The sequence below is a fragment of the Miniopterus natalensis genome, chromosome 14 (genome assembly GCF_054644295.1).
Source record: "Miniopterus natalensis isolate mMinNat1 chromosome 14, mMinNat1.hap1, whole genome shotgun sequence".
Classification (NCBI taxonomy): Eukaryota; Metazoa; Chordata; class Mammalia; order Chiroptera; family Miniopteridae; genus Miniopterus; species Miniopterus natalensis.
Genome location: NC_142094.1, coordinates 51,672,410 through 51,700,248, shown reverse-complemented (window position 1 = coordinate 51,700,248; position 27,839 = coordinate 51,672,410). Strand labels below are relative to the sequence as shown.

The window sequence follows — 27,839 nt, the reverse complement described above, 5'->3', positions numbered from 1 at the left end:
TCTTCAAAATCAGCAAAGGCCGGCCCAGCCTTTCTCACAGAGCATTACTCTGGCTTCCTCACCAGCCTCTCTTCCACTTTTAAGGACCCCTGTGGTTACACTGGGCCCACCTGGATAATCCAGGGTAATCTCCCCACCTTAGGGTCCACAACCTTAATCGTATCTGCAAAGGCCCTTTTGTCTGGAAACACGTCTTAGGTTCCAGAGATTAGAGTGGGGACATCTTCAGGTGCCATTATTCTGCCTACCCGAAGTAGTGTTTCTCTTGCGTATCTGTCTTGATGTTGATCTTGGTACATCATGAATTATGGGACTAGTCATCCCCCCTCCCCTTCCCAGAGGTTTCCAGAAGGCACAGAACCAAACTCACAGCTTTCCTCTAGCCAGGTGTAGGTGTGCATTTTGTGGCAGCTGCCCACCACCTCTGCCTTATTTTTCTATGGCCACCAATTCCCTCACGGTTTTTCACATTTATTCTATTGCACCCAAGCTACATTGGGTGCATCTCAAAAATTCTTCTGAAGCAAGAGAGGGCAATTAAATGGAGCCACGGTGGGTGCCCTTTGCAGCCCAGGGTTCCTGAGCCAGTGGCTCGGACCTTCTTAGACTCCAGGATGACTGTGAGGCAGCGTCTGTAACTCAGTCCTGAAGGTGGAGGTGCCTGCAGAATTCTATATGAAACGGATCCACACCGTGTTGGTCTGGAGATGTAAGCTCTGGTTCTACTGGTGAAAGATTGGTTGGGCATCTGGATTTTTCTTTCTCCTTGTGGCTCAAAGTCACACAACCAATTTCCAAAGTTTCCCTGCAGAAATACAAAAGCCTTGTTGGATAAGATTTACTCCTAAAGAGTTATAGTGTATTTGTCATCTGCTGTTACCCCATCAGAGAGCTATGGGATAATTTCAGCATCCAGAAAACCTCCAATGTCTTCCTCCCTCCATTTCTTCCCATTAAAGCAAGTACTGCCAAAGCTAGGTTTTCTACACTAATGGACATGCTGTATCATGGACTGTACAAAACAACTTTATTGACTTGGCGCCGCTGCATAGGGTCGTTTGCAACGTTCTGGTCTCCCATTATGACTGACAGTCTGCCTAACCGGCCCATCAGGGTGTGCATTGGAAAAATTGGTTGGAGGGGGGCCCTGGCCGAAGGGCAGCTCTGGGGCAGCCAGAGCCCTTTCTAGGTTGGAATGGATTCCCTTGCCAACTACAATAACTTGCTTTTCAAATGCGCTTCGTAGAGATTAGCTGTCGAGCCCCGTGAGCCTCTCCGGGGATGTTGATTGATGGCTGTCACGGTTTGGGCAAGGTGGCTGCGTGAGGGATGCCGAGATTGATCAGACACCGCGCTGGCCTTCCCTCAGGGACCACTGCAGTTTGATGCGATCAGAAGGCTAAGGAAGCGTCACATCTCTGCCCTGCAGCCTGCTGTCACCGAACCTGACACCCCAAGCAGGACACATGAATGACAGTGAGGCATGGCTCTACCTGGGCCCCCTGCACTGCTTCCTCTGTGGGGGACGCTTTCTCACAGCCTGTGGGTCAAGCTCAGAGAGCAGTGACCGCAGCCTCCAGGGACCCACATGCTGGGCCAGGAGCTGCCGAGGAGCCAGCTGAGCAACTGTGATTGTGGTTCCTCATGGGTGGGGAGCGGGCATTTGTCAAATGGGCTGTAGACTCTCAAGTATAAAGCTGGGCAGGAGTTTGGGGGAACAGGCGTTGATCTGTGCTTGGCCACAGAGCCCTTTCTGCTCCAGGAAACAGAGGCATTAGGCAAGTCTCAAAGGCTTCTGGGACCTCAGAGTGCTGTGTCCCAACACCATGGGGCTGTGGTCTGGCTGAGTCACTGAGAAACATGTGCATTGGCTGAGGCTTTAATCGTCCCAGCAGGACTGGGAGTGTACGTGAAAGAGCCCGAGGAGCACAAGATGCTCGGAGCCTCGGGCATCTGTGCCTGGGGCGTGGGAACTAGGGCCTTTGCTCCAGAGTGGACATGCTCCCTCCCAGATGGGGGGAGGACCTGGGCTTTCAAGAGGGGGCCCTGAGCCCCCAGCTACACAGCCCGTCCCCAGGGTCAGTGCTGGGGCCTTTGCTCCAAGGAGACAGCATGTGCATCCCAAAGTGGGGAACAGCACAGCCAGAAACCACCTCCTGCAAGATGCACTTATAGAGGCTCCGACTTGCCAGAGGCTGCCTTCCAGATGTGCACTCCGGTGGGCTCGGGGAAGAGGGGCTAAGGTAATTTACTAGAAACAGAAAGACAGGGGTCTGTTTTGTGTCACTGCGGCAGAAAATTACCACAGCTGCGCTCATGCTCTGTCGGCCCAGGTCTAATATTAGCAGCATGTTTTTCGAATTATTTTTATTCTGCATAAGAGATTATCAGTATTAGCAAACTTACTGATAGTCATTTTAAACATATGTCTTCCCCCACTGCCAGCCCCTGAGGGGAAAAAAGTAGCTTTTCTTTAAATGCCTTTATTTTATGAGCTCATATGCCTGAGCTGTTTTAAGTCAGGCCATCGGGTCCCTGGCTTGGGACTCCTCCAGTTCGCTGTGGTCAGAGCTGCTGACTTGGGTCACACAGATGTAGCTTGTTCAGAAAATGTAACGTAAGAGCCAGCAGAAGGTAAACGGAGATGTGCGTCTCTGCGTTTGGTGTGTGTTTCTGCTGCGAGGGCTTCGCTTTGGGAGGGACCAGGGATTCAGGAGGAAAGATGAAGGGATGGGAAGTACATGTTGACTGGGCGATGTGTATGCTCTGGGTTCTGAGTGAGGCGCTTCATGTAACTGACGGGTAGGTCTTACAGCAGCCATACGAAGCATGGGCCCCATTTTCCAGGTAAGAAACTGAGAGTTGGAGACGTGAAAGGACTCCCCAAGGTGCAAGGGCTTGAAAGGTCGGGCTGGGATTAGAAACAGGTCCGTGTCGCTGCCAGGCCTGCCACGCTTGGCTTCCTCTAACTGGCCCGTGGAGAAAGCTTTCAGAAACTAACCGGCTTGGATTGAAAACTAAGACTTCGAAGTCCTCGTGCTCACACTGGGTTCAGAGGAAAAATGCTAGTGATTTCTTACACAGACAGATGAAGAAAGGGATCTTGTCCCAAAGCCCTGGCTTTCTCCTGGGCAGCCGAGTCCTGCAGTCCTGCGTGGGCAGTGGTGCGGTCCCGGAGATCCTTCGTCAAGGGACGCCCAGCTCCCTGACAGACTCGCCACCCTCTTGGGCCAGGTTCCGTCTGCATTGTCGCCCCTGCTGTGCTCCTGAGTTGCCTTCACAGTGCTCCCTGAGGCTCAGTCAGCGGGACATCAGGGAGAAGGCTCTGAGGAGCAACCTGGCCAAATGCTGGCGGAGCGAGAGCAATGATGTGTTTGATGACTTAAATAAAATCCCAGAAAAGTTAAAGTCCAACGCCCTCTGCGCGTTTCCCTTCCAGGGCTGCCATAGGCAGTTGGCAGTTCCTCTTGCAGTGAGGGCCATGTGCCACCACCCACCGTGTGCGTGGCCCTGGGCAGGACCTTAACCTCTTCGGCCCTGAGCCTGTATGTGAGATGAGGGCAGCTTCTAGAAAAATCTTGGTTTCTATACGCAAAGGAAACCACATGCCTTGCCTCTAAAGTCGTGTGTAGGGGCAGGATGCACCGTGGGTAAGAGGATAATAATACTTTGAAAACAAATGTTGTGGTTTTTTTCCCCAAGAAGCTTCGAGTGTCCCATAGACCATATTTCTGAAGCGGGAGGGAGATCCAAGAGCATAAGTAATTAAGTGCCACATTTAGGAACTCTGGTTAATTAGCGTCAGAGCCGGGATCCCCTTCAAGATCTCACCAGGCTCCGTGCCGGGCTCTGCTCCCCCGGCCCCCAAGTGTGGGCTCGTCCTGGAAGGACCCGGGCAGCATCAGGATAATCCAGGATGTTAAACGGGGCCTTTCTAGTGTGGTTCTAACCTGTTCGCCTTAACACTCTTTTCCTAACAGTGTTAGAAAAAAGGTAAGTAAATGATATTTTCCTCACTGTCAAAAGTCCATCTGCTGTTTGAGAAGCCGCGCCTAGATTTTATGATTTTACTCGTTTTTTCTATTTCCAGTTAGCAGCACGCTTCCCTTAACAGGCTATTTTCCGAATAAGCCGCTGTTTCCCCCTCCGCAGATTTCCTAAGGCCACCTTGGCGCTGGCCAGCACTTCGCTCTGAGTTAAGGGTGGGAAATGTTTGCTTTCAGAGGGAGATAGGTTTTTCCATTAGCGCCTATTCATTTCATTTTCATTTTGTCAGAGAAAAACAATCGTGTTCATCACCGCTGTCGTCATGGAGATTTCATGTCTCCGGAAGAAACCCGCTTGTGGATTTACTTTGTTAATCCCACGCTGGACGCGCGGGCGCTGCGGTTTGGATCACGGCAGCCCGGCGGCGGAGCCGTTCAGACGCTACGGGCGCCTCCTCGCCCGGGGGGGGCCGGGGGTGTGCAGAGGGGCTGTCCTGGGACGGCGGGTGCCCAGGCTGTGGTTGGCGATTGGACACATGAGGATCTGGGTTCTAACAACCCACTGGACACTTGGCTCCCCGCAGCACCGTGACCTCAGCACCGTTCGGCCCCGCCTCGCTACCTTCCTTGTAGCCCTGCCGTCCCGTGTCTGCCCCCATGGCACCGCTGTCCGCTGGGTTGCGGTGCCCCGATCTGCCCCCTCCTTTATCAGTCTTGCCTTCTGTCTGAGCGATGCCCGCCGTGCCATGCGCCCTTTCCTCCTCTCCTCCCGGCCCTCAGTTCTTCCCTCTGGTTCACCGCTGGCTGCAGTCTCCTAAGTAACATTCCTCCCATCTTTGGCCAGTTTCGTGCCTCCCCATCGCTGCTAGAACACTGAGGGCCCAGAGCAGATATTAAGCAAAGCTTTGCTGAACCACTGAGAGACCCAAGAGTCTTCCTAATATGCAAATTGGACCGTGTTACTTCCCTGTTTAAAATCCTTCTGTGGCTCCCATTGCTTTTCAGTTAGTTGCTTGGGTGCATCATTCAAGGCTCTTTGCAACTTTGCCCCCGACACCTCCTGTCACTCAGCCCTTGCATCCTGCTAGCCCTGCCCTCCCCAGTGAATGACACAGTTTTCTGGCTGGTGCCTGTGTTAAGTGGGGTGATGGAGGATGATCTCCAGCTCTGGAGTCCCATTGAATGGGGTCACATTCCAGCTCTGCCAAACAGCTCTGCCACCTGCAAGGAGTTACTCATCTCCTCTTTGCCTCAGTTTCTTCATTTGTAAAAGGACGCTCATGGTGTCACCTACTAAGGCTGCTGTAGAATAAAATGTGTGAATACAGCACTCACATCCGCGCCTGGCACGGACACATACCACATCACTGTTACCCTGGGATTGTTATGAGCATGGTTACTCAATCACACGCCTCTTCCTTCTGGCTGGAGTGCCTTCCTCCACCTTTACCCCATAGATCCAACACGTCCTCCAAGTCTCAGTCCCCATATCACGGCCTCCCTGAGCCAGCTTCTGCAGCTGAGTCATGGTACAGCTTAAGTTGTGGGGATCAGAATGTGTGGTTTTCAATCCTGCTTCTACAACTCACTTTTTCTCTAGTCTAAACTTGCTAGGCTGTGGCTTTCTTATCTACAACATTAGGGGAGTAAAATAACTGTCCCTCCCTTGTTAGAGTTGTCTGGAAAAAATAAAAAGCATGTAAAGACATACCTAGCATATACTAAATATGTCACTCATGTTAGTTAGCATTTTTATTAGCAGTGTTTCTTACCTTTTTATCAAGAACTAGCCACTATATTATTATAATCTTTCTATGTGTTTCCCTCGGCTTCTAGATTGTGAATTGTTCGAGTTCAGGGACAAGCACCTGACACATCATTCTGCCAATGGAATGGACACAGATTCAGCTGCTGTGTCAATATGTATAACCATCTGCACACATTGCTTTCAGAGATTTCAGGGTGGTGGGCACACAGTGCAATATACAGATCTTGTAACATAGAAATATACACCTGAAACCTATGTGATCCTATTAACCAATGTCACCCCAATACATTTTAATTAAAAAAATTAAATATGAAAAAGATTTCAGAGGGCTATGCTGGTAATACAAGAAAATTTTGGAAAGGAAGCATCTCTGGAGGAGGCCTGTTTCCTTTCTTTGGATGGTACTGAAGACCAGAAGTTATTTGGTGCTACTCTATTTCCTTTGGGCCAAAGGTGACTGGGTATGGGAAAGGAAGAACTGGAACTGACTCCCAAGACATGACGCATGCTTTATGGGTGGATTGACAGCGTCGTACTGGTTATTAAACAGAGTTGTGCTGGTAAATATTTAAAAACTGTTCTCCAAGAACAACACAGAGCCCTGTTTTGTGGTGTGTGCCGATTACCATGGTGTAAATACTCCCATTGAGGCCACTTAACAAGCTACCACTGAGACGTTAACCAACTCACAAAATTCCTGACAATTTCCCATCAGCCTGTAATGAGCTGGCTCCATCGCACCACTGTGTAAACTTCTCCCTCCTTTAGTTTTTGTCTCTGTAAAACACAATCCTATAATGTGACCACCCCGTCTCCAAACAGAAACGTCACAGGAAGCTGGGTCCAGCACGAAGGGACCGTGGGGATGGTAGTGTTTTAGCAAAGCTGCATGTGCTAACAGTTACTTTGAAGTTCCCATTCCCCCCACTGGCCAGGCTTGTCTTGGGGACAGGATCTATGCTGCTGATCTTCTCTGCAACACCCGGCTGTCCAGTGCTCTGCTCGGAGGGGTATATATACAGTTTTATCCTCAGTCGGGGTTATGCTCTGTGCAGCAGACTGACTCAATTAGCCTTTCATTTCAGAGTCCAATTGTGAGTCAATTCTGAGGTTGTTAAGCAAAATGAGTCTGGTGGCAGTAGCCTCGCGCAGAGGGACAGTAATCCACATCACGGGGCCATGCAGTTAATAGTCTGCTCAAGAGACCACGAGAAATGGGAGACACGTAGACAGCGACCTTTCTTCTGTCTCTGGGGGGGCGGGCGGGGAGTGCAGAGCTGCCAGGTCAGAGAGCTGATCAGGTTGTGTGCAGAGCTGGAGCTGCCTGAACCGCAGTTGGCTTTTGCAAAGTTAGAAGCCCAGTACCGCTAGATCATTAACTTTCATGACCGGGAAAATACTTCTGAAATTAACACTCAATCCAAGCTGGAGGCCGTCAGAGCCAGTTGAGTAATTCTGAGCCACCTTCGGGGATTTCCTCCGAAAAATAAATCCTTTAACCAGCCTACAGAAAACGTCCAGGTTTTATGCGCTCCAGTGTGTTCAATTAGAGGCAGAAAACACCAGCGAGGCTCAGACTGCGAGAGAGATCGGGGCACACACACACATGTGCATGCCCAAGTCTCACGCAGAGGGTTTTGTCGGGTCACTTAGCTCCAGCACATGGCCCTGCCTGGGAAGCCATAAAAAGAGCTCCTCTTCGGAGTGTCAGGTGCTGTGCAGAGAAAATAAAGCTGAGCTCCAGCACCTGCCCCGGGGATTCACAGTGATGGAACCAGGCACATGAGGTACCAAGAGCACAGATGGGCACAGATAGGGAGGGGCAGACACGCCTTGTTGACAAGGGCTCAAGGAGAGACCAGGCTCACACGAGCATTGTGCAGCCTTTGCTGTGTGCTGTGAACTTGAATGATATCCTCAGACCTTTTAATCCCCTGCTACTTAAAGTCATGGTGAAGGGACACAGATGTGCATCCCACAGGCTTTTACAAACCCTTGTGATCATCACACATCCCACCTTGCTCTGGCTGCCTGTTTATACCATAAAATATGCTAAGTAACTACAGTTTCTTGGATGGAAAGAAGTAAAAACAGCACTGGGTTTGTTGGCTGCCAACTCTGGGGAGCGAAAGAGTTTAAGAAAGCCGAGACAACCGTTCATTGTCTGCTGTAATTGCCGGAGAATTTAAATGCTCTGGCAGCCCATTGTGTTCTTCACATAGATACAGGGCTGTTGTCTGCTGAGATGACCTCAGAGGGGGCCCAGCTCTCATTCAGGATTTCTCCAACAATATTCTCTTCAGATTGAAAAACAGCCAGTTGGTCACAAAGAGGCCTCTTCCCATCCCCACTCCCCAGACCAGAGTGTCTGCAGCCCCTCTCCACTTCTGGGGCTCTGCGACCTCACCAGCACCCAGGGCTTCCGGGAGGACGGCACTGGCCTCTGGGGAGTCCCCAGGCTACAGACAGATGCTGCATTTTGATCAGTGGACCCTCCAGGCACCACCTCCAACAGCAGGCCCACCACACCCAGTGAGAGCCAGTGAAACCATGGCGAAAGGGAGCATCCCCAAGTTCCTCTTGCCTTTCCCTTCAGTTCCAGAAAGGCAAGCTCTCTCCTCATTGTCACGTGGCTGCAATAATCACTGCCCCTGGGCTGGTGGATGAGAGATGTCTTACCAGACAGATACTTGGAGTTTTAAAGCCAGTAGGAATTACGGGAGCAGATGGGCTGCAGGAGCCTATTTTGATGCCAGGGACATGTTTCTGTATAAAGTAAATATTTTCCCAGTGTGGCTCTCCGGTGAGTGTGTAGAGAGCATATTTCCTAAAGATGCAAATAAGTCGAGTCAGAAATAAATATTGAATGGAAACTTCAAAGCATCTTGATTTCTCCAGTTGCAGGCCCCGGAGACGTCTCTGCAGATAGGCACACGCACAGGTGGGCGAGGGCTGGGGTGTTGTGTGAGCAAGGATGCTAACATTTTGAGACCTTGCGTTTTCTGTATTTTGGAGGGGGTGGGAAAGGCATATCAACAAAGGAATAAAGAGAAGTTATGTCTGCCTAGAGGCTCAGGATCTTTTAAAGCCCCCTCCCCCCTTTCTCCTATTGCAGGTCTCGCCTTGCTGATTTTTTTACCAACTGCCAGCCGGAGTCCAGGTCTGTCAGCAGCTGTCTGAAGGAAAACTACGCAGACTGCCTCCTCGCCTACTCGGGGCTCATTGGTGAGATTGGGGGGGAGTCTGGTTTACAGAGACTCACAGACTCTTCTGGCTGTAGCCTGCCACTACCTGTGACAGTGACAATCTCCCAGCGACCCGCTGTGCTGGGGCTTTGATGTCAGGCCTCTAGGACTCCTTGGTGAAAAAAAAAACAAAAACAAAAACTCAAAAAGGAGGCTAATGGAGGTGCAAAGGCAGGGAGCGGGGATTATTACAGAGCAGCAAGATAGCAGTGTCACGGCCCAGGATGCATCACAGTTGGGAACCCACCATGGAACCAAAGTACGAGAAAAGCCCGGTTAGGGAAGAGAGGAGAGGGGCTCAAAGCAAGTTAACTGCCTTATGGGACTTTGCGGAAAGGCACCTTGGAAGTCATTCATTCTGGGGAAATCAAAAATGCTGTTTCCCAGAAAGGGCCCTTTGGAAAGAAAACCCCTAACGCCTGGGGAACCTCCTCGCTATTGGTATTCTTGGTAATTCGGCTCCTGGTGTGCAGGGGGTGATTTAGCCTCAGTGTTTTTTCCTGAGAGCAGACGTAACAGAAACAGTACTTTCTGTCTTTCAAGACCTGAGATGTTAGCAGTACCAGGTTCTCAGCACTCAGGAGAGCAGTGCAATTAAAGCAGGCTCTGGTGGGTTGGAAGAGAGCCAGAACTGAGGCAGATCCATGCCCGTGGGTCAGCGTGGCACGCAGGGGCACCGGCGGGTGCTCCAGGCACCAGGGACTATGGGAGCCTCGGTGACAGGGCTCCATCAGGACCGACATTTGGGAAGGAACACACAGTGAAGGCTGCGGGGGGTGAGGGGATCGAGGTTGTCAGAATCGAGGTGGCTCAGCCAGGGTGTGTGTTCCTGCCAGGATCACACACTTCACCGGGCAGGAAGAATGTCTCACCGAACATGACAGCACAGACTGAATTCTCTGTCACCACAGCGTCCTCAGCAAGAGCCGTGGGGAAATCAACGACGGGCCTTACTGCAGGGGTGCTACGGGTGCCTGCGCAGGCGTCCCCACCCTTTTCGCAAGGCTACCTGTGCTCGGTAGGGTAACTAACCCCTGCCACCAGCTGCTGACCACTGTCATGCCTGTGTCCACGGAGTGTACCTTCCCTATGTCGGTATTCCAAATCGGCATCCGCGCTCTCCTTTCCTTCAGCAAGTTAGGCCCTAGGAGGGATTACTTATCAACTATGGAATTACAGGTTTACGAAATAACCCAAGTAATTAAGGCAGGCTCATTGTAAAAAGTTAAAAAAAAAAAATACAGAGCAGCTCAGAGGAGACGGTATTCAGGAGCTACAGGTCCACACCCAGATGTAATTGCTATTAACACGCTAGTCCCCCATCCCGCCAGGCACACAGGCTCATTAAATCCGCCCCAAACTGTGACGTGCCTGAGGCTGATGAAATCCTCATCGTTTAGGGGAAGAACTGACTGAGGCAATGCATTCGACAGACCACAGCCTATTTCCCTGCGGGGTCCCCACCTCTCCTTCCCCACTGGTCATTCATTGAGTTCTAACTTCTTTGAGAACAAAGCTTGTTCCAACTTCTTCCATATGTCAGGGATCCACTATGCTGCCGGGCATGCTTAGTAGATACTTTTTAACATCTTTGCTCCGTTCCTTTCTCACCCAAAGTTAGGAGCTCCCTCTGCGCTGTGGGTCGAAGCTCTCATCTCAGGATGCAATGGCACATAATTTAGTTCAAGTCAGTAAAAGATGTAAGACAAAGAAGATGTGCCCTTGACCCAGAAGAGCTTACAAAGAAAATTGTTTTCTGCTTGTGAACCAAATATATCCCTTGGATCACTGACCACTAATTACTTCTTACTTCCACAAAACACATAAAAGCAAAAGGCTTCTTGGCATGAGTAGGCCCTGCCTGGTGTGAGCCACCCAGGAGGAGACATTCGGGTTGCATTAAGTAGAAATGCATTGTTGATTTGTGCCAGTACAGAACTCCCCAGAAAAACCATGAACACAGGAAGATGTGGGCAAGAGGGACCACCCAGCATTTCTTTTAGGACTTTTGAGGACTATCGAGACAATGCTCTAGGAGCCATCAGCTTAGAGAATTTCCACTGTTGGCTTCCCATTCCTTCACAGCTTGGAAGACTTTATTTAAAGCGGTTGGCGTCTGGTGATCGGAGGCCTCATCATATACTACAACATTTAGGATGCGGGCTAATCCATAAAGATAGTTTCGAAGCCTCCCTTGTTTCTCTGAAGAAGCCATTTGCTTCTGAGGGAAGTAGATTCAAAGTCCTAAAAGGATTTTTAAGATATGTAAAACCAGTTCTATCTATTTATGAAGATTAATGACATTTTCGAGAAAATGCAAGGGATTTGGCAACTCATGCATTCAGAGTTAATTCTCTCCTACTCCAAGACATCCATACCATTTGCGCAGAAAGAAATACCCTAAGTGCAGCTCAAGGAGCTCTGTTATAATTTTTTAAGTAAATGTGTAAATTATTTTATGTGCTCAAGATAAATGGCCAAGCAAATGCACTGCTTAACATAATTTCCCACTCTGCAGGCACGTTTGTAATTATCACAGCACATCTGCCCTCCCTCAGAGGAGCATTCGTTTCTTTCCAGGCTGTAGACGAGTCCTCATTGTCACGCATGATTAAGACACCTGGTCTCTACTCTTTCAGGTACAGTCATGACCCCCAACTACATCGACTCCAGCAGCCTCAGCGTGGCCCCCTGGTGCGACTGCAGCAACAGTGGCAATGACCTGGAGGAGTGTGACAAGTTTCTGAACTTCTTCAAGGACAACACGTGTCTTAGTAAGTTAAAAAAAAAGGAAACACATTTTTCTCTCTGAGCTCAAGCCTTAACTCTGTGTTCCTTATGTTTCTTGTCTCTTGTGTCCACCTCTTCCCTCTGTGTCTCCGTCTCTCTCTCTCACTGATGGAGCATCCAGCTCCTCTTGGCCGCACTGCCCAGTGCAGCAGGGAACACGGCAAGTGATCGACAGGCTGCTGCCAAGACTGAGACTCCAAAATCTTGAGAGATCCTAATATCTGAGGGTCCATTTTGTGGGAAGGAACACTTCTGCCCACAGATCAAATTTTGATCTTGGCCACCAGCACAAAGTCTGTTCCAAGTGTTCTTCAAACCTGAGCGTGACACACGGTGTGAGACGCTCAGACAAATTAGACGGGGGTAGCCCTCCAAGGGCTCTCCGAGGAAAACTGGAATATTAACATCAGTGGCCCCCATGATGTTCCAGGTTGGCTCAGAGGAGAAGCAGCAGTTCTGGAGTGGGAGAAGCTGGCTGCGCAGCCAGGAGCCTCAGGATGGCTGGTTATCTCGGGAGGCGGGGTGGGGGGTGCTCCTGCTAGGAAATGGTTTCCCAAAGGGAGAGAGATGGAGAGAAATGTACGGGTGTGAACAGCGTTCATCAGATGAACTTCCAAAGCCCTGTGCTAGGCCTCCCTTCTATCCACCGAGATACCTGTGCTCCAGGTGGCGACTCCACTGAGACCATTGAGCCCCTCACTCACATTTTGTGGCAGCCACTGGGAGCCTTCAGCTCTCTCTCTAGGGAGTCTAATATATACATTATCTCATTTGCTGTAATCTGCACAAGAGGTATTATTATCTCCACTTTACAGTTGAATAAATGGCTGGTCTTCACATAGACCATCCACTCTAAAGACGGCATCCAAAGCCTGAGTTCCTTCTTCCGCAGGCCCCTGTCCCCTGAGGATTTTGTGTCATGCCTGCTATTGAAGGGCCCATTGGACGAGAACCTATACCTGGACACCAGGGAGCAGGTATGACTTCCTGGTGGCAGGTGTCAACCAAGTTCCTAGGAATCAAGGCCCAGCCACCCCTCTGAGAGCCTGTCCTCAAGGGACAATTTATCCACGAGGCATTGCTGGATGGTGGCTGATTTCTGAAGAATTAGTTAACAATGTACCATGTGCACAATGGAAAAGCTTTTCAGTGTTATTTCTACAATCTCCTCATTGTTTCCTAGAAGAGGCAAATCCAAATGACTTGCTGGCTAGGTACTTTAGTCACATGGCTGTAACCGTATCATTAAAACGAAAACAAGCTTTGGGAAACTTAAATGAAATTCAAACCCACAAAACTAGCCTCAAGTATGGAGTCATTTGCCAAGACATTGGGCATACTGTGGACCTCTTGTTTGGGCTTGACTTCGGAAAAAACCTATTCTATATTACCCATTCCCTTTTCCGCATCCTGCATGCTCTTCTGGCAGAATACAAGATTTAATGAAGATAAAGCAATGACAGTAGAGGTCAGCGTGAGAAAAGATACTCTTGCTGGCTGGAAAACGGGCCCCTCACAGAGAAACTCAAGTTGTCCCTGCTTAATAATATTTTGGTGAAGGGGAGAATAGTCTGGTATCTTATTGCTAATGACTTTTCAATAAAAGTAAATGCATTTGGTCTTCAGCAGGGACCAGAGCCAGCCTGAATTTTTTACAGTCATTCCATTTAAACTTTGTTTAGAAGGGGCACAGCATACCAGAGACACAGTGCTGCAAATTCAGACTCTGGCAAAGGCCCTAGGGTAGAAGGAGCTGGAATTTGTACACTGCAACCCAAACGTAATAATCCAGTTCTGCTCTCTTCAGATTAACCAACTCTTTCCCAGATTCCCCTGTCGCGAACACCGCTCTAGCCTACTGTTCACTTCTGGTTATGGGGGGGAAAAACAGTTATTTTTACATCAAAGTGCGTGACAGATGTCAGGGGAAGGCGAGATGGAAGAATGGGCTGAAGGCGGAGGTGACTGACTGTCACTGGAGTCTTTCCTTAGATGCCACTTCCCTGGGCCACTTCATCTAAACTGCAGCTCCCCATTCCCGCCCAGCACACCCTGTCCCCCGCCTGCCTCCTGTTTCTCCAGGCATTTCTCACTGCCAAATGTATTGTATGGTTGACTTGTTTTCTCCCAACCGGAATGTGACCTCGACGAGGGCAGGGTCTTTTGTCTTTCACTGCTGTCATCATTCATTGCTGCATCCCCAGTGCCACTTAGTAGATGGTCCCTTGACATTGACATTTGAATGCAAGTACACAAGCGACCTCCCCGAGTGCCAGTGCAAACCCACTGAAAAACACAGGTAGTTTCCACGACGGGCAAAGGGCCTCTGGAACCTGCATGTCTTCAGAGAAAGGAAGGTTTTGTTTTTCTTTTGATGGTGTTGCCCTGGGTCATTCAAGGAAACCAGTCCCCCATGTACCTTTCTCTGCATTCACCCACCCGTTGGGCCATGTAACATGGCTAGAAGCATAAAAGGCATTTATATTCATTTGAAGCTGTTTCTTACAGGCTTAAAAATGTAAAGTTGTAGAAAACAGGTTTCCCATTTCCTGAACTTAAAGGGTAACAATTTTAGAACAAAATGTCACTTCTAAGAGGAACATTAGGCTTAAATTATTTTGTCTTGTATATCGAAAAATGCCAGCTAAGAGTCATATATTAACAATTTACACATTCAGGTCCCAAGTGGGGGAGTTTGATTTCTTATACAATGAATATGAAATAAAAAAATTCCTAAATCCAGGCCAAATCCCCGACGACCTGATTAAACTGTTTTTTATTCATTTGGGGGGAGGGGAGCTACATAAGCAATTTACTCTTGCCATAAAAACAATCTAATCCCATGAACTTGTAATAAGCTTTTCAAGTTTTACATTTTAAACTTTTCATTTAAGCAGGGCTGCTCCTACCTAATTATTCAGATTTTGTTTAGAAGACTGGGAGCAGAAAGGGAAAAAAAATAATCTTACTTAAATTTTCACTGGACTGTTGCCGAGGTTTGGGGTAGGTTTTTCTGTTAAAGAAACTGGTTGCATTTGTACTGTGAGCAACGCTGGCCTCATAGTACGTGGTCTGTGCCAGGGAATCACATTTTTTGCTCTTTGATTTCACTGCCTGACAAATGAATGTCAGCGCCACCGAGCTTTCTCAGCCTCATAATTAAGGATGTTATACTTAAAAAAACAAACACACTAATGAGTTTGCTTTTAGCATAGAATTTTGACAGAGCACAAAGGTTTTCTTGGAAGATGGGACCGTGGTTGTGATCCCAAATAACAGATCCGAGGCTGGATTTCAAAGGGCCCAACTAAGGAGTCTTTCAAGGCAGGGACCTGGCACGTCAATGGGAGCACAGTAAACAGGGGTTGCAGTTGGAGCATCCGAGTGTCCTTCTCAGTGTTTAGTGAATGGATTGATTTTTGAACATCGGACCCAGTGGCTGGCTCTCCACACATGTAGGGTAGACAGTTGGATGGGCTCTGTTCAGGGAAGTCCAGGGCTATTCGGAATGTCCAGGGTGTATGTAGCTTGTCTGGTACACTTGCTGCTTGACTTTGAAATTGGATTTCCTCCTGTTTTACTGCAGAAAACGCAATTCAGGCGTTCGGCAACGGCTCCGATGTCACTGTGTGGCAGCCGGCCCTCCCGGTTCAGACCACCACTGCCACCACCACCACAGCCTTCCGGGTGAAGACCCAACCTCTGGGGCCAGCGGGGTCCGAGAATGAGATCCCCACGCATGTTTTACCACCCTGTGCAAATTTGCAGGTAAGAGCGGGGCTGAGCCCCCTGTTGGAGCTCACTTCCAGCCGGACACAGACTCGTTTTCTTTAGCCACAGATGGAGAATGCTGCCCAGGTTTGAGTCTTAAAAGTCCATCTTAACCATGATAAGCGGGGATTGGGATGTGGCGCGGAGTGGAGAGAAAGGTGGGCTTGGAGCTGACGCCATTCACTAGGGCCGTGGCCTTGGTCAGAGCTCCCGCATGCCTGTCTGCCCGTGGTGTCCCCACCTGCGGTATGTTTGCCTTGTTCCATGACCTTGGACAGCCTGGGCCCTTTCTTCGAATTAGGAATGGGCAGAGAGAAAGAAGTATAACATAGGAGAGGGGGTCAGGCAGCACCTGTCTTGCCGTGTCTGGCTTATTTCACTTAGCATGATGTCCTCCAGGTTCGTGTGGACTCGAAACAAGGAGAGCTGTGAGAGGCAGAGGGTAGAGCGGTGGTTACAAGGGGTGGGGGAGAGGGAAGTGGAGGGGCATTGGGCAAAGGCGTTTCAGTTACGCAGGATGGATGGGTCCGGGGGGTCTGATGTACAGCATGGTGACAATACTGTGTTCTATACACCCCCCCCCCAAAGATGGTCACTGTGTGTTAATGAGCTTGATCGTGGTAACCCTTTCATAATGTATAGTTATAGCAAAGCATCCCATTGTGTGCCTTACATATATACAGATTTTACTTGTCACTTATCACTCAGTAAAGCTGGAGGGGGGAGGAAGGAGGAGGAGGGGGAAGCTGGTTTGAGGGGGCCTTATGGCCAGTTCTTCCTGACGGTGGTGATGCGCAGGATGGGACAACACAGAGCTCGCAGCTGGGCTGGGTTTCTTCCCGCCACAGTCCCGGGACACGGGGAACAGGGGAAGGACTGAGAGTTTGCCTGTAAAACTTTTTGCAGCTCGCTGATCTCTTTAGGTTGAGTTAGATTAAGAATGGTTGAAAGAATCGCTGGAGGCCAGAGGATCGATCTGGGGATGAGCAAGTGATGAAAGACAGGCCTCAGCCACGAGAACGTGGTCCCTGGCACTGAGTCAGGACACCTGCTTTGACGTAGTGTCCCCAGGAGACACGTTCTCCCCTTCTGTCCTTCCTTTGCCTGCCTCGCTGTCTCCAGATAAATCACCATTTGCCAGGGGGTCCCAGAAATATCTTAGAATGGCGTTCGTTCTGGCCACATGTGTCATTACCAAGAATAGAACCGACTTTAAACAGCTCGGGACCCACTGGTAACAGATTTGGAGAACGTCAGCTACCTCTGGCAGCTCTAAAGTTCACTTCCTTCGGGAGGCACCCTCTTATTATTGTATATTGTAAAATATTACATGAGAAAACTCTCAGGGACTTGAGTTTCTGTCTTAACATTTGAAATGGATTTCCCCCTTGGAAGGGAAGAAGTAGAATATACATTTTCAAAAGTCAGCTTCGAAGTGTAATTATCAACACACCAAACCCAGTTCCGTTGGGGGAAACGGTGGCCTTGGGTGTGGTGCCTGTAGGCCTTGTCTGCAGTTCCTGGGAAAGGCTCAGCTATAAAAATGGAAAGTTGATTGATTAATGTAAAATGTCACGGAAATGACCAAGTGCTGGCTCCCTGAGGTGCTAAAATACGAGGTTTTGGGTAACTCGCCAAGCTCCCATGTTGGGATTAATTGGCAGTCGTATTAGTAACAAGCGCGACACAGACGGTGCTATTGTTGGCACATCCCTTCGACTCTGTACAGAATGGCCACATGAGAAACAAAGAAATATTTAAAAGTCTCCCAATTATTTCATCTTCTGCACACTTGAGTGGTCTGGTAGCTGGAGAAAGCTTAGGATACACAAACCAAATGGATTGTACTTGTCACTTATTTAAAGTAAATATCTTTGGGAGGTGTAATATCCTCCCTTTGGCATCACCGTACAATGTTTAGCTCTGGTGGCATAAGGTGAAGACCCTTCCAAGTGGCATTTGTGGGCCCCTGATTTCCATGGTCAAACAGGGTTATAGAGACTGGGCAATACAGGGTGGGACTAGGGCAGAGGACCCCTGGGAAGTTTAACTCCCTCTGCTCCTTTCCGCGAAAGAGCTGTGATCATCTGCTAGATCAGGGCGCACCCTCAGAGCCAAGCGTAGCAGGGTGGATTTAGGAGAGTTATGGGCAGTGTGTGGGAGCTCCGGTGAACCGTGCAGCCCAAATTCAAAGTCAGTTGTTTTGTTTGTTTGTTTGGGGAGCCAAATAAAATACACCTGTGGGTGAGACGTGGAGGGCCAGCGGTTGTAGATCTCAAGGTCAAGTGCCGCCCCCATCCTAATGGGACATTTAAGGCAGCTTTCTCAGTCATGAAAGATGTGTGCAGGGTCCCCATGGATAGCCTTTGCAAGAATGCTCACTGCTAAAATCAGCAATGCAGAGGCCAGCTGTCCCCATCCCCCCCCAATGAATGCATCATCTACTTTGGTGGTCGGGCCATGCTGGCTCTAGGGGTCCCACAGCTGGGACACTGATGGCTCTCTGTGGGCCACGGGGGTGGGCATCTTTCTCGCAGCAGGAGACCTAGGACATCCACTGGATTTCAGTGTAAGTCTACACCTCCCTGGCCTTCTGGAAAGCCGCCCTCCAGTCCCTTCTGTTCTCAGAGCACAGTTTGGAGCTTATAGGAATGAGCTGGGCACTCGCAAGCTGTAGCACAATCTTTACAGATTGGTAGGAGGTGTGGAAAGGGCAGGCGGGACTTGCCTGTTTTTAACACCTGCTGGTAACCTGTTTAACTCCTGCAGAGAGTATTTGCGTATTAGATTTGAATATTGGAAATTAGCATACTGCATTTGAATATTGAAAACAACCTCTACCTGAAACAAGACTTTGCATCCTGGAAGAACAGCATCTCAGGAGACTTAAGCAAGGCCCATTCGTCCCCAGATGGGGCCAGACCAGACCGGAAATGACTTCGAAACTCTTCTCAGGGCCAACCCCCAAAAGTCTGGATGTGGCAGGAGGGCGATTATCCAAACCTGCTAAATACTCAGGACTCCACTGGCTGTGACCGAGTGAGAATTCTAAGTGTTGAGTTTTAAAAGGAAAGCTGCCAATGGGTGTTCTGTAAATCATTTGTGCCAGCAGACTGACCCCATTATGTCAGCTAATCCTGGAAATACAGGAGGTAAATTTAAATCTTCTAGCATGAAGCACTTAATCAATATTCTAAATGTTTTTCTCGCAATTTATGCCAGCAGAGCAGTGGGGTGCTTTGGCGTCCCGTTAATCTCCCACTGGGAAAGAGGTGCTGTGCGCAAGGCCAGGATGGTGGGATGTGATGCCTGGTGGGCAGGAAGGAAGCTGGAAGTTGGAGAAAAAAGTGCTCGTTTCCAAACCTGGCCCCTTGCATGGGGACGCTCACCTCTTGTATTCATACCACCTCTTCCAACGAGCAGACCTACCCTGTGGGTACCTCCTCAGAGCTTTCTTTGTCACCTCTGGTTGACAGCTTAGGACTTGTTTTGCTGGGAAGAGCATGAGCTTGGAAGTTAGTTGGACCTAAGTGAAAATCCCAGCTCACTTCCTATTGCTGTGTGACCTGGGGCACGTTTCTTACCCTCTCTGAATGTCTGCTGTAAAACATCGCCTACCTCTGGGGTTTGTTGTGAGGATAAAAGAACTAGTGCCTGTCTGCAAGGTGCCCAGCAGGACTGGCCAACCCACTGCACTTGGTAAGTGGCCGCCACTCTCACCATGGTTGAAGAGATGCATTAGAGCTTTAGCTCTGGACCCTTGGGCTGTAAAGGAAGGGCTATTCCCAGGGCCTGGGGGCTACGGAGGGAAAGAGGTGGAGCTCCTTAGACTTTTGGTTCTTTGATTTGTAAGAAGTGCTTGAACCAAGTGATATCCTGCTGGCCACTGTAGAGAGTCCTGAGGAAAGAGGGGACAGGGTGGGATGGTCCTTGGACACCAGGCTAAGAAGAAAGGGGAACTACAAGGCAGTAAACAAAGGACCAGGTCTGAGGGGTTAGAACTGCCCCCAAATCTATCTCTCTGTGCCCAGAAGGAGTCTCCTGGGAGCTACTTCTTAACAGTCGTGACCTGGAGCAGTGACACTAGTCAGACCTGAGTCCAGCCTGGTACATTCAGAATGGGACTGTCTGCCAGGGGCTGTTGCCGTGTCTCTTCAGCCAATGCTGACAGTGGGAAAAGGTGACACAGTTACAAACAGGAAACTCTCTTCATTGCAGAGAAGATGGTGTTTGAGAACCAGCCCTGCCTCAGACTCAAAGACTTGGATTTTGTAGCCTTGCCCATATCTGCATTCCACCCGTACTATCATTTACTTAATATTTATCTTCAGTCTCAAGGACTGGGTATGCTGTTAACATTTGTGAAACACATGTGAATCACTGTGCTAGCTCCCTACATAAATATTAAATTTAAAACAATAAAAATGTTCATATGCCACCTAAATCATGTCATAGACTCCAGTGATCTCCAGACCCAATTTTGGGAAACATTATGAACAATCTAATCATATGACAGATCTCAGAACTATTGGTTTTGGTAATCTGCATCACCTCTGCTTTTTATGGCCTGGTTTCAATAAAGCAAATGAGCGTGTAGCATGTCCCATGAGTCGAGTACTGACCTAAGCACATATGTATATGTATATGTACAATATATGTATATTATATATATGTTATATACATATATGTGTATATGTACACACACACACACACACACACATTTAAGCCTCGTGGGGTCAGTACCTTCGCTATTCCCATTTTTTTGGACAGCAGACCTGAGACTCAGAGAGGCCGGAGCAGGTGAGAACTGGACAAGCAGTCTTGCCCTCTGTGTCTTCAGAGGCTACACTGCATTACCTAAGCCAGAGCACTTTTTGTCCTGCTTAATAGCCTTCACTCAACATACCAGTCCCTAAGTTCTGGTCGAGCATCTGGCAGACTGAAAGGCCAGGCTAGCTCATAAGCTAGCATAAAGAAAGGCAATGATGCCTATTCTGACACCAGCTGGCGTCCTGCAGTACAACTCAATTCTGACTCTAGGCCTGGAGTTGGCGCAGACTCCACAGGTTGAGGACACATGCCCAGCAAGTCTGTCCTGACTTTAAGTGACAGCCACATTTCAGGGGTCCTTGGGCCACCTGCACTCTGACTAAGCAGCTGCAAATTCAGGGGTTCCCACAACCCCCTCAGGTTCAGTAACTCAGACCTCAAGAAGGCACTGTACCTATAGCTATAGTTTTATTGTAAAGGGTACAGATCAGGACTAGTGAAATGGAGAGAGACGTAGGCTGAGCTCTGGGAGGGCCTCCAAAGGAGAGCTTCTGCACCCTCTCCTGTGGAATTGCCCATGGGATAAAGGCACACCACCCTCCCAACACCGCAACGTGTTCACCAACCAGGAAGCGTTGGCGCTTCAGTGCCCAGAGCTGTAATTGGGGTTCACTGTAAGAGCATGACTGATTGAGCCCCTGGGCGCCTGGATGCAGTCTTCCACCCCTCTTTGCTCCCTGGAGGTCAGGAGGCCGGGCTGACCTCACCTGGCTCTAAGCCCCAACCCCTCGGGCCATGGTTTGCCTTTCTAGTGACAGGCCCCATCCTGAGTCATCTCATTAAATTCAGGTAACGGGCTTCTGAAGAACAAAGACACTCCTATCACTCAAGAACATCCAAGGATTTAGAGGTTATCTCTCAGACACCAGGAACAAAAGCTAGTCACATTCTAATTTTCATTCTAGGGACAAACTGTGAAACTTCTCATAAGGAAGGCGGAGTTGAAAATGTTTTCAAAATGTTTTAAATTGATTCTAGAGAGAAAGGAAGGGAGAGAGAGAGCGAGAGAACCATCCGTGTGAGAGAGAAACATCCATTGATTGCCTCCCGCACGAACCCTGACCAGGGATGGAGCCTGCAACCTGGGTATGTGTCCTGACCGGGAATCAAACTAGTGACCTTTCAGTGCACAGGACAATGTCCAGCCAACTGAGCCACACTGGCCAGGGCTGGAGCTGGAATTGTGAGCATGCTCGCTGCATTATTTATTCTCTCTGCCTCAGTTTCCTCATCCATGAAATGGGGATGAAGTACTAGGGCCTCCTGGGTGCTACGAGGATTAAATGTGACCCAGTATGTAAAGCATGCTTGCGGCAGGGCCCAGTCAGAGCCGGTGCTGCTATGTAGAGTTTCATTATGTGTGAGCTTATGAGGCCCTTGGCACTTGGGCATCACTGGCCTCCTTTGTCCCCCTGGCTTCCCTGGCACTCACTGCTGGAGGTGGGCTGCACACTTCTGTGCCGATCTTGGAAACTTCAGTAAGGATCATTTAGTTTATGATTTCTGACTGTGAATTGAACAGCCGTGGCCCTGTTGACATTTGGGCTGGATAATGGTGGGGCTGTAGGGTGTTCAGCAGCACCCTTGGCCTCTACCTACTAGACGCCAGTAGCAGCTTTCCCCAATTGTGACAATAAAAAGTGTCCTGAGACATAACCCAATGTCCTCTGGGGGGCAAAATCACCCCTGGTTGAAAACCACTGCACAGGAAATGAGTGGGGTCTGCCTCAAAGACCCTCCTTTCCTTTCTACCCACAGAAGAAATGGTGGCACTGGAGTCTTGTCAGGATTCCTCTCCTTACGTGGTAAGGAGCAGAGGCTGTGCCGGAGTGGGCCTGTGCGTTGGACCAGCCTTTCCTAGGTGGTGCAGGCCAGGACCATGAAAAGGGCTGTGGTCCCCGTCCAGTGCCCATTTGGGGACAATCAAATGAATTTTCCTAAGGCAGCACTCCCCTCAGAGTGGGCCCCTTGCGCAGTATCATAGGTGGCGGAAACCGAGGCTCTGGCCTTGTTCTCATCAAACAGGGACCTGCCGGAGTCCATGGCCACCAGGGCCTCGCACCCTCACCTTGAGTGATGTTTCATCCATCCAGCACCCTGGAAGTACCCTACAGGGGCCACTTCACAGGAGACTTCCAGATGAGCAGAGTGGGTGGAGGTGTTTCCACCAGACCGCAGTGGGTTTCTCATGTACAGACTTTGCGGAGGGATTTGAGGATGGGGTGGAAATTGGCTGGGATCCTATGGCCAGAACCAGATTCGTCCAAGCTCTGCATCTCAATGACCGTGGCCACACAGGTGCTGTGTCCTGAGCCTTTTGTTTAAGAACATGGTCTTGGTGCCATGTGGTACTCCTGGTATTTGGCTTATGATCTTTGTGAAGCTCCCATCATTTCTGCATATTCCCGAGTGTTTTCTAGAGCCCATTGTTGTTCTGGTCTCATTAAAATAAAACCCAAATGTTGGCTACATCCAGCATTTCTTCTGCATAATGGTCTCCTGCTCACAGCTGATTTCCCCACTCTGGGAGAAATGAGCTGTGGGGGCTCTTCCCCTAGCAGAAGTGCTAAGCCGCACAGCCCCAGCCCCACCCAGGCTGCTCCTGGGGTCCTGGGGGCCTCACAGCGGAGCTCTGGACCGGGCTGCCAGGGCCCTGCGTGATGGGCCCGGCTAATCCCGGCACCGAGAGGCTGCCAGTGGCCTCCTGGGACTTCATCTCCCAGGCTCCAGGTGCCAGCAGATGAGCTCAGAGGGAAGCTGTGTCCCGGAATCCACCCACGTTAGCCCTGGGAGGAAAGAGGCTGTTGTAAAAACACTTTTTGAAATAACTGCTTATGGAGCATTTTCAAAGCCCTTTATCCAGGAGAGTACTTGAATTCAGAGCTCAAAATCAAGTCTTATTCCGTCAGAATTGAGCATTGCTCCGTTACGGCTGCCGTACAATCCAGCAGGCCGAGCTGCATTTTCAATTGTGTTTTCAGGCCCTGTTGGAAACGGAAGCTCGCAGGTCATAGCTGGTACCAAAACACAGGAGTTTTATCTCCGGGGCCAGCTTCCCGGGAGGCGTGCGAGTCAGCGCGGTGCGGGGCGTTGTATTTTCCTGCTGGGGCTGCCCTAACGAAATGCTGCAGACAGTGGCTTAACCAACATTTCCTTCTCACCTTTCTGCAGACTGCAAACCAAGGTCAAGGTGTCCGCAGGTTTGGTCTCTCCTGAGCCCTCTGTCCTTGACGTGCACACGGCTGCCTCCTCCCTGTGTCCTCACGGGGCCTTTCCTCTGTGAGCATCCCTGGTGTCTGAGTGCCTGCATTTCCTCTGCTTCTAAGGACACCAGTCTGACTTGGATGGCCTCATTTTTTTTTTTTTTTTTTAAACCTCACCTGAGGATACTTTTCTATTGGTTTTTAGAGAAAGTGGAAGGGAGGGAGGGAAGGCGGGACAGCGAGAGAGAGAAACATCGATGTGAGAGAGACACATCGATCGGTTGCCTCCTGCATGCACCCTGACCGGAGCCGGGGATTGAACCTGCAACCCAGGTATGTGCCCTTGACGGGGAATGGAACCGGCGACCCTCCAGTGCACAGGCCGATGCTCTAACCACTTAGCCGCACTGGCCAGGGCATGAATGGGCTCATGTTAGCTTAACTGCCTCTTTAAAGACACTGTCTCCAAATATAGTCACATTCTGGAGCACTGGGATGTTAGGACTTCAACCTATAGATTTTGGAGGGACATAATTCAGCCTCTAAAGGGCAAGCACTCAGTAACGAAACATTTGTCCTTTACCAAAATCTCACTTTTGGGGCCATGTTAAGGGAGATAAAAGGCTCTTAGCACAACAAGCCTTTCCTAATCCACAGGGTCCTGCTCAGTGTCATTCTTGCAGCCTTTGAACCCCACAGGAGAAGCTCTGACTCTTGGCTAATCCTGCAGTTGAAGGAACCTGGCAAATGTACCTGCCTGGGCCAGGGGGATGTGCTCTCCCGCCCGGCGTGCAGGCATCAGGTGTTCTCCGCCTCGCTGAAGCAGCTGCTATCAGATTTCGGGCATCTGCAAACTTAATTCAAGTAATGATTTCGGTTCAACGTATTGTTAGAGTACACAATACTGTAATTTAAGATTATTTTATCAGGGCTAAAGGGTTTTATAATTCATTAAAAAACTTGTAATGGGCTTGAGCATCTTTAGTACAGTTTAATAATACAGCATTTTATAGCTGGCTCTAAAATGTCAGATTACGGTTTTAGCAATTGTGCCATTCCATTTTATAGTTTAATAATTGCTCAAATGAAGGAGAGTAAAGTTCCTAAAAACCAACTTAATGACTTAGAGAAATAGCCTTTCTCCAAATCTAGCAGTGCACCTTGAATGAACCCAGATGTCACCTTTTCAACAAAGGCAGATCCCGACATCTATTTTCCTCAACCACAAAGACGTCCAAATTAAGCACACGGAGGCAGCATCCCCGAGTTATGATTTGCCTCTCTTTTCTCTTTTATTCCTAATCTCTATAGCTAGAATAAGCCTATTTGCCAAGCTCAAGGTCAACACCCGCTAGGCCAGTGGAGCATGAGCAGGAACAGGGCAGACGCTGGATCTCTCTCGAGAAGGTTCTTCATTTTACAGATGGTGCCTTGGTTGTACCGCTTCACCCCCAGCTCCTAATTCTAATAAAGTCTTATTAATGTCCCCAGATAATCCTTACTTCACTGTCCTGGAAAGTGAGTGGCAAAATAGGGATCCCTGAATTCTAATACAAGTGTATACTATCACTAGAGCAATAAAGGTGTTAGCATACAGCACAGGGGAGAAGGGACTGTCCCATATTGTCATAGGAATTATAGTTCATGTTGTTATATTTCTGGGATTTTCCAGGAGAAAGTTGTCAAACAACTGAAGGGAATAAAAGAGGAGGCCCTGGACCAGGCGCACAAACGTGGTTATGGAGCATGTGGGGGCACAGCTTGGGAATATGGTCCTGGGACCCTCGGGTGCGGTGTGATTCTTGGGTGGCCCAGCTTTGTTACACAGAAATGGCAACAGTCAGGGGAAGTCCCAGGTGGCTGGGCTCCTTCATCTCTGGGCTGCATCCCAGGGGCTTGGGGCTCACTGCCCAGTTTCACTCTGTTATAAACAGTGGTGCCTGGCATGTGAATGGCAGGGAAGCCAACTCTGAACAACCCACCTGGTAGGTAAGTTGGGCAGAGGTCACCCACAGTGGCTAGAACCCCTCTCTTGCATTATCCTGAAATGATACAGGTCCCCTTTTTTCTCTCCCACTCAGTTCTCTAGCTGCCTCACCCTTCTTTGTGAGCTCCAGAGAATTTCTAGTTGAAATTTGGTGTTGATCAGAACAATGCAAGGCTGTCCATCCCGAGGGCATTCGGTGTTCTTTTGCCAGGTCATGGTCATCTCAGTAAGGATGCCACAGCTGGATTCCATTCTTGCTGGCCAGGGTCAGGCACTTGCTCCAGGTTTCAAATGTTGTTTCCACCTATTACCCGCCCAGTTCATGACAACCCCTGTGGGATAACAGGGTGAGAGCTAGTAGCATCTAGTAATTCTGGGGTGTAATCCTGGGGTCCTGTGGAAAGTAGCAGCAGCACCATCATTCACTTCACTGCAAGACCGAGCTCACTGTAAGATAACGTAACTTCAGCATGGGCGGCACCCAGGTTTAACAAGGGACCCTGCAGACAATAGGCCAACAGTGTGGCACGGTGAGTTCTCAAAGTTGATTTTTTTTTTTTTTTAAGAAAAAGAAGCTATTGTGCTTAAGAGGAGAAAATACTGAAGGATCAGGGTTTTTGCTACAATAAACTTGAACCTTCCTGTGGGCTCCAGTGATGAACAGTTTAATCTCCTTAATCTTGATTCATCATCTGTAATGTCGGAACAATGCGCACTGCCACCTAGGAGGGCTGTGATAATTAAACAAATTAAAATTCTCCAGCACAGGAACAGAGCCTCCAGCACAGTAATTATTTTATCATTTTTTTTATCTTCCTGGTTGGTCTTTGCTGACCATGAGAGAGAAGAAGCCTGTGCTAAAGGGACCTTTAGACCAAAGTTCATCTGGGAAATGAACTTGGGCATCATATAGGGTGTGTACCCTGCAGAAGTGGGCCTTTGGTTGAACTAATTTTTTATGACCACCCACTTATGATGTCTTCTCCTAAACATTATTTTTTTAACCACTTCAAAATGAGAACAACTTAAGGATGGGGATGGGAAGACGAGGCCCCCCTGTGCTGCTGGGAAGAGCTGTTAGGCCACCTGCACCTGTGGTCCACAGGGCAGTAACGCTGGCTCATCGGAGGGACAGTAATTTGGCAGTTGGACAATCGCTTAACCCAATTTCTGGGTAATAAACATGCTTAATAAAAAGGAATAGGGTGTCTGCATCATCTTGGCTATAAATATGTTCTCTTGTTCTGGGTAACCTGCGAGAATGAGTACCTCTGAGCACACTTAGATCACGTACCATAAATAAAGCCAATATCTTGTATCCCCCACTGACCTTTTATCCTTAGGCCTGCTAACCAAGTGTGCCTCCCTGAGTAACTGGTACTGCCTTGTGCTTGAGCCATGAGCTCATGAATGGGAGCACAAAGGGCTTCCCTCCCTTCCTGTTTGAGGCCCAAGAGGAGTCACATCATGGATGAAGCTGTCTAGAGGGGAAGCTTGGGCTGGGGATCGGGAGGGGACACTGGGGGAGGTTTCCCCAGTGTGACTGTCCCCTGCCTGCCCCTCTGCTGCAGGCATCTCAGGTAGGACATAAGAGGTGTTCACCTCTGAGCATTCTGGGGAAAAAATACCTGCCAGGACCAGGTTGACCTCTGGCTTCTGGCAGAAGTTACATTTGCACATGTTGCTCTGGTTTCAGGGGTTAGGCGTGGAGGACCCCCCTCCCCAGTGCCATGTACCGCTTGACAGACACTTGGCGGAGTGTAGGCTGCCTGGGCCGGCTGTGCGACCTTGGGCTCATTGCTGCCCCTCGGAACCCTCCCCAGTGATCACTGCGATAATCAGAACTATTTCCAAGGCTGATGGAAGGACTCCGGGAGGTAACATGGGCCAAGTCTCACACGGAGTCAATATGCATGTGTCTCGGAGTAGAAGAGACTGGCCTCAAATCTCAGCGCCGCCACTCCAAGCTGCAGGAGCGTGGGCACGTCCCAGCCCACGCACAGAAACCCTGATGTGTGCGAAAGGGGAGTCCTTCCAGGCCTTGGGAATGACCGGTAACATGCGGCTGGGTCACCGTCAGCGGAGGCTGTTATGATTAGTCATCCCAGTCATCACTGGGAGCCTCTGTTTTCTAGAATATTTCTCTCTGTCTCCTAAAAGCACATTTTTAAAAAAGTTTTTAAATTTTTTGCTGTCTCCTTGTTTTCTGTGGCACCAAGAGTGCTCCATCTTCTGAAACAGTGAACAAAAGCCCTGGGT

The 27,839-nt window shown here is 49.3% G+C and overlaps 1 protein-coding gene across 3 annotated transcripts in view; it reads left to right on the top strand.

The window, feature by feature from the left end:
* Nucleotides 1-27,839, top strand: part of GFRA1 (GDNF family receptor alpha 1) — a 168,577-nt gene that overhangs the window by 129,902 nt on the left and 10,836 nt on the right. For all 3 annotated transcript variants that reach the window (XM_087823977.1, XM_087823976.1, XM_087823975.1), the window contains exons 6-8: nt 8,870-8,979; nt 11,639-11,773; nt 15,376-15,557. In XM_087823977.1, coding sequence (XP_087680103.1) covers nt 8,870-8,979; nt 11,639-11,773; nt 15,376-15,557 — 427 coding nt within the window. The remainder of the gene's footprint in view (nt 1-8,869; nt 8,980-11,638; nt 11,774-15,375; nt 15,558-27,839) is intronic.